The 7221-nt window shown below is 36.0% G+C and overlaps 1 protein-coding gene across 1 annotated transcript; it reads right to left on the reverse strand.

The window, feature by feature from the left end:
• Positions 1-1302: 1302 nt before the first annotated feature.
• LOC107470271 (ornithine aminotransferase, mitochondrial-like) lies at positions 1303-2075 on the reverse strand. Its single transcript, XM_016089666.3, has 4 exons — positions 1982-2075; positions 1788-1885; positions 1446-1547; positions 1303-1335 (listed from the first exon to the last, which is right to left on the reverse strand). The coding sequence occupies exons 1-4, from the start codon at positions 2066-2068 to the stop codon at positions 1326-1328; spliced, it is 297 nt and encodes a 98-aa protein (XP_015945152.1). The 5' UTR covers positions 2069-2075; the 3' UTR covers positions 1303-1325.
• Positions 2076-7221: the final 5146 nt, after the last annotated feature.

The following is a 7221-nucleotide window of genomic DNA, read 5'->3' on the forward strand; positions in this document are numbered from 1 at the left end:
CAGAGACTGAAAAGGACTGCAGATGCTGTTGGATTCTGACCTCCCTGCACTCGAAGTGGATTTTCTGGAGCTACAGAAGCCCATTTGGCGCGCTCTCACCGGCGTTGGAAAGTAGACATCCTGGGCTTTCCAGCAATATATAATAGTTCATACTTTGCCCAAGATTTGATGGCCCAAACCGGCATTCAAAGTTACCATCAGAATTCCCAGCGTTAAACGCCCAAACTGGCACCAGAATGGGAGTTAAACGCCCAAATTGGCATAAAAACTGGCGTTTAACTCCAAGAGAAGTCTCTACACGAAAATGCTTCAATGCCCAGCCCAAGCACACACCAAGTGGGCCCGGAAGGAATGCTATATAGTGATTTAGAATCCATTTGTGAAGTTTGTTGAGAATTCTTGATTGTTAAGTTCCTTGGTATGATGTTTCCAGTGACTTTCTATTGCTTTTTTTATCCACCGTTGATTTTGTTCACTACAAGAAAAACACCCATTCAGGTACACTTGAAAAGTGTAGCCAAAAGTGAAAAAAAATGATGCCTTAGGCTACGGCTACGCTTTTTGGGCTACGGCTACGCTTTTTGGAGTGATTCCTATTCAGCCGTTGCCTATTCTCAAAGGCTACGTTTTTCTGCACCAAGGGCTACGCTTTTGACGTTTGGGAATAGGCTATGCTTTTCAAGTGATGCTGTCCAGGACCAAAGGCTACGTTTTTCAGCTTTCATTTTTCCAGAATAGGCTACGCTTTTCAACGCTACTGCATCACTTGTAAAGCGTAGCCACATTGTATACCATAACTACTTTTTATAAGCGTAGCCTTAGGTCCCTCTTTTTTTTGTATACTACAACTACTATATATAAGTGTAGCCTTAGGTCTCATTTTTTTTCTATATATATCTAATAATTATTAATACAACATAATAGTTAATAATATGATTACATATATAATAATTCTGCATTTTTATTTAAATGAGTTGAATATTATAAAATAAAAATAAATACATAATTATACTTATAATACACTTATAATAATTATACTTATAAATGCCTGGTAAGAGAAGTGGCGAATTACTACAAAGTTACGAGCTTCAAGAAATTCAAAGAAATAACACACTTATAATAAATTGCAAAGCAGTATGTTCTTCAATTATTATAGAAATATCATTATGTTAAGGACATTTTTGTTGTGGGGGGGGGACTATAAGCCAACTTGTTCAACTATTGAGTTACTAACTTCAGTAAGCTTTTGGTCAGGGCTCCTCGCCAATAGAGACACTTCTAGTCTTGCATCATTGTTGTCAGCTAGTTGAGCTTCAAAATCTTCATCAAATGCAACTGACAGAGGTGATTTCAAATTCAGAATGATATATTGAAATTGATACTATAAAGCAAAAGATAGATAGCTAGGTAAATTAATTATACAGCAAAATAATTAAGTTTTGTACCTGAACCATAGAGAGACAGTAGCTTTAGCTCCTTTAGGTAAAACTTTATAATCATAGGATTTAAGAAGTTCAGCACTGGCCAATGGATTCCCGCCAAAGGTACTGTAATCAATAATATACAAAGAAGTTCAGCACTCTTCTCTTGTTTAATTAATAAACAAATTTGCTTTCATTTCAATAAATGAAATTACTCGACCTATACAGAAGACTAAAAAATATTGCCAAGTGGTAAACAGAAGTATAAAACTTCAGACAACTGTCACAACTATCGGTAAGAAAATGTAAATAAAGGAATCATAATAAGGACCATTTATAAAAAGCATTTGTATGATAAAATCAAACCTTCCATGCTCTCCTGGTTTTATACAAAGCATTACATCCTTGTCTGCAAGAACTGCACTCACAGGAAAAACTCCTCCACCCAATGCTTTCCCTAGTATCTGAGTAAAAAGACAGAATAAGGTTCAACTCATAGTGCTGGGAAAGAATAAAAAGATATACAATTCACAAGGTTAAGCTGATTTCTATTTTCTAACCACAACATCTGGGCGAACTTCTTCCCAGTCACAAGCCAGTATCTTCCCTGTTCTTGCTAACCTAGTTTGTATTTCGTCTGCAATCATCAGCACATTATATGACCGGCACAAGTTGAAATGAATGATATATATTAATGCACATGAGAATGTGTTTTGTCTAGTAATGTGCACTTCAAATATTTTATAGCATAAGTTTCAAATTTTACCTGAAAATCAAAGAAATCATTGGTAAAATACTGATGGGACAAAACCGAAATACCATATATTGCTGCTGGAATCACAAGCCTTGGAAATGAAAGGGACATGCTACAACCCTTTATCAACAACTCCAATGAATCTTCTAGGTCCTCACTTCTTATACCAATCCTTTTTTATGAGAACTTGTTCATCAAAGAAAGGGATGATCAAAATAGGCCCCTTAGTAATTATGAAATTGTAAACAAGTTTGAGTTTTACTTTTTGAGCTTCTTTTTTCTGAATATCTGAGCAACAGATTTAGTAGAGAGGTTATCTACATGTTGATACAATAGTCAAAGGTACAAAAAATTGCATTGCAGATTATATCAGTTTAATTAAATACCATAACAATCATTGGAAAAATAAAGCTGCTATTTTCTTCTCATCCACATAGAGAAGCACCTACTTGAAAAGAAATCACATTCGCTATAGAAAATTAAATAAATGCAAATCAAACCTGAAAATGACTCCAATCTCATAACTCACAGTAGCCTCCACATCATAAAGCAACAATAAAAATCATTGGGAGATTCAAAGTTATAATAAATCCTGCCACAAAGTATACTAATAAAAAGATTTCCTTTTAGTCACAATTTAATATACCCTTCCCAATTCCCAAAGATGCCCTTCCTATAAGAAATATACTAGCAAATTCAAAGTTAAAAAGTTACTCAATAATCCCTGAAGACAACTCTAAAATTGGAACCAAAACTCTAACTCTGTTTGGCACGAAGGAATCAACTTGCCTTACTTGTAATCAAGCATTTCTTATAGCTGTCTTGTGCAAAAAAGTTAAATTAAAATAAGGTAGGTACATAGCTTAAACCAGTAGCTATGACAATGCAACTAAAAGAAAGAGTAATGCTAACCTTAGCTTTCACAGACACAAGAATACCACATACAACTGCAACCAGGCACCCAAACTCCAACAACCTCATTGTGCCAACTCCAATACTTCACATCCTCGAGATCTGTTTCATAATCCAAATGATGACACAGCTGAGTTAGACTGAAAAACAAAGAAAGGTTAGTTCCAATGTGACACTGATCCGAGTAAATCAGCTAAACGTACATTGGCAGTTGGTGTTTAAAATAATATAACTTTCGAGAACATAGAAAAGGATCAGCAACTCATTCATATATGGTGTTTTGTAAAATGTAAATTGTAGCATCATATTGAAAGTCATTAGCAAATCTTCTATTTTGCTTTTTAATTGATATCAAAATTCAGGAAACAGAATGACATATAGTAAGCATAAGAAGCAAAAATACACTGGGAAAGAGCTGCTTATCATGCACATATTTTTACTATTGATTTTGAATTTCAAACAAAATCAGCAAGCTCATACGACCATTGCTACACTTATGAGCAATACTTATCTTCAAGAAATGGGAAAGAGCTCGATGCAATAGGGGACTGAACCGACCACTTAGAATTTATAAACATGCAAGAGTACAGCTCTTGAATCAAATTCCTTCCTATCAAGTTCTACAATGATAAGAATTTGAAACTAATCGACACTAACTTTTGAAACTAAAATAATTGTTATAACAGATGCTAGTCTAATAGATATAGTGCAGCAAATTGTCAAAATTTGAAGCAAACAAACTAACTTCTGATTTCTAACTAACCTGACAGTTACAACAAATTAACCAACTCACAAATTCTCCAACAGATATAGTACCGAAGTAAACTGAAAGTACCTCCTCATTGTCACCCTCAGGATCTGAATGTAGCTCAGTAACACTACAAGCAATTCCTCTCTTCCCTCTTTATTCCAAAATAACATCGCCACGCGAACCAGAATCAGTAACAATTCGGAAAAAATAAACAAATAAACAAATAAAACACAAATTCCACTAAGAATGGAAAGCAAAGCTGCTACCTAAAGCTCGAGTTCAGCTTGAAGGAACTCCAACACCGTAGAGGGTAGCAGGTGCGTACGGAAACTGGGTAACGGGATTTGGCGAGAATTAGGAAAAAAAGGGGTATTCAAGTTGAACCCTGCATGTTCATCAACAATACATGGCTTGTTTATCAATTCACAATTCACAGTTGCATATAAACCATATTATTGTACCAAACCCCCAAATTAAAAACCCTAAAATTGGAACTCTAAACACCCAAATTTCAGAACCAAACGGAAATCTATAGATACCTTCTCAACGATGTGTGCGCAGAGAGGACGACCTAAGCATAGAAATGACGATGGTGAAGGTGCAGCTCACGATCAATGCAGGAGAGCGCAGCTGACGATCAATGCAGGAGAGAGCAGCTAACGATGAGTGGCGAAGTCGTGTGTGGTGAGTGGTGAGTGGTGAGTGGTGAGTGGGGAAGGAGCAACGGTGAGTGGCGAAGGTGAGAAGTGAGGATGCGAAGGCTTTCTCTGATGGTGAATGAAGGTGAGGCGCGAGTTGCTGAAGAGCTAGCTGATCTGTGTGCTTTGGGGGGCAAAGGCAAAAGAATTCACTAAGTTATACTCAGTATTTGGCCCTAGATACATTAGGAGACGTTTTTGAAGAGTACCCAAATTATAACCAAATAGGTTACTCTTTAAAAGTGTTCTCTTTGGTGAGAAAAGTGTAGCCATAGATATTTAAAAAAGGCTACACTTTATAAGTGATTTCAATAATACCTAAGGCTATACTTTTTAAATGATGCCAAAATTGTGTTTCTTTTTCTCTTACAAAAAGACAACACTGAGAAAAGCGTAGCCTATTCTAGGAATAGGCTACGCTTTTCAAATGTAGCTTAAAAAAAGTGTGGTTGAATGGGTGTTTTTCTTGTAGTGTCTATTGGATTCTTTAACCGGAATCTTCGTGGTATAAGCTAGAACTGATGGCGGCATTCAAGAGAATCCGGAAGGTCTAAACCTTGTCTGTGGTATTCTGAGTAGGATTCAATGATTGAATGACTGTGACGAGCTTCAAACTCCTGAGGGCTGGGCGTTAGTGACAGACGCAAAAGAATCACTGGATTCTATTCCAACTTGATTGAGAACCGACAGATGAATAGCCGTGCCGTGACAAGGTGCGTTGAACATTTTCACTGAGAGGATGGGAGGTAGCCACTGACAACGGTGAAACCCTTGCATACAACTTGCCATGGAAAGGAGTAAGAAGGATTGGATGAAGACAGTAGGAAAGCAGAGAGACGGAAGGGATCAAGCATCTCCATACGCTTATCTGAAATTCCCACCAATGAATTACATAAGTATCTCTATCTTTATCTTTATGTTTTATTCATCATCCATAACCATTTGAGTTTTCCTGGCTAAGATTTACAAGGTGACCATAGCTTGCTTCATACCAACAATCTCTGTGGGATCGACCCTTACTCACGTAAGGTTTATTACTTGGATGACCCAGTACACTTGCTGGTTAGTTGTGCGAAGTTGTGTTTATGCCATGGTATTGAACACCAAGTTTTTGGTGTTCATCACCGGGGATTAATTGAGTTGTGAAAAGTATTGATCACAATTTCGTGCACCAAGTTTTTGGCGCCGTTGCCGAGGATTGTTGAGTTTGGACAACTGACGATTCATCTTGTTGCTTAGATTAGGTATTTTTTTTTTCAGAATTCTTAAGAATGAATTCTAGAGTTTCATGATGATCTGTTGAAGTCTGGCTGGCTGTGAAGCCATGTCTAATTTTATTGGACCGAGGTTTCAACTTATCATCACAAGAGCTTGTTGATTTCTATCAATCTTGCTGTTGGAGCAATGATCTGCTAAGGCTTGGCTGGCCATTGGCCATGTCTAGTGTTTTGGACCGGAGCTTTCTTTGAAAGCTTGGCTGGCTATGAAGCCATGTCTAATTCCTGGACCGGAGTCTTAGACTAACATTGCATGATTCCTGGAATTCTCATTAAGAATTTTGATACCTTTATTTCCTCTTCACTTAATTTTCGAAAAAAATCCAAAAAAATTTTACAAAGTCATAAAAACTAAAAATGTTCTATGTTTCTTGTTTGAGTCTAGTGTTTCATGTTAAGTTTGGTGTCAATTGCATGTTTTCGTTCTTCTTGCACTCATGCATGTGTCTTCATTAATCTTCAAGTTGTTCTTGATGATTTCATTACTCTGATCTTTGAATTCTATTGACTTGAGTGTTTATGTGTCTCATATGCATTCTCATTTTTAGTGTCAGCAGTATACAAACTGCTAAGTTTGGTGTCTTGCATGCATTGTTATTTGATTTTAGTTGCATTTTGATTATTCCTCATTATTCAAAATCCAAAAATATTTTTAATTTGTGTCTTTTCAAGTCAATAATACAGGGAATTGATGATTCAGAACATTCAGCAGAGGAATCACACAGAAAAAGCTGTGCGTTCAAAATGCCCAGTGAAGAAGGACAGACTGGCGTTTAAACGCCAGCCAGGGTGCCTGGCTGGGCGTTTAACGCCCAAAAGGGTAGAGTTTTGGGCGTTAAACACCAGAATGTGCACCATTCTGGGCGTTTAACGCCAGGATGGCACAAGAGGGAAGATTCTGTTTTCAGTTCAAATTTTTTCAAGTTTTCAAAATTTTTCAAAATCAAATCTTTTTCAAATCATATCTTTTGAATCATATGTTTTCAAAATCAATTTCTTTCCATTTTCAAGGATACTTGCAATCAATTAATGATTTGATTCAACATTTCAAGTATGTTGCCTTTTCTGTTGAGAAAGGTTTAATGTTTGAATCATATCTTTTCTTGTTAGCCAAGTTATTAATTTTTAAAATCAAGTCTTTTTAAAATGTTTTTTCGAATCATATCTTATCAATCACATCTTTTTAAAAACCAATCATATCTTCTTAACCACATTTTTTTCAAAATAGTTTTCAATCAAATCTTTTTGATTTCTAATTTCAAAATCTTCTTCAAAAATCACTTTACTTCTTTCTCAATCATGGTTTTCGAAAATCAATTAAAGTTTTTCAAAATGTTTTCAAAATCTTTTACTTAATTTTCGAAAATTTCTTCCCCTCTTCTCACATCCTTCTATTTATGGACTAACA

The sequence above is a fragment of the Arachis duranensis genome, chromosome 10, assembly GCF_000817695.3.
Source record: "Arachis duranensis cultivar V14167 chromosome 10, aradu.V14167.gnm2.J7QH, whole genome shotgun sequence".
NCBI classification, from domain to species: Eukaryota; Viridiplantae; Streptophyta; class Magnoliopsida; order Fabales; family Fabaceae; genus Arachis; species Arachis duranensis.

Coding starts and splice junctions, on each gene's coding strand:
- LOC107470271 (XM_016089666.3), bottom strand. CDS start 2,068: ATGATTGCAGACGAAATACAAACTAGGTTAGCAAGAACAGGGAAGATA. Junction 1,886..1,981: donor AAGTTCGCCCAGATGTTGTG/GTTAGAAAATAG, acceptor CTTTTTACTCAG/ATACTAGGGAAAGCATTGGG. Junction 1,548..1,787: donor AAACCAGGAGAGCATGGAAG/GTTTGATTTTAT, acceptor TATTGATTACAG/TACCTTTGGCGGGAATCCAT.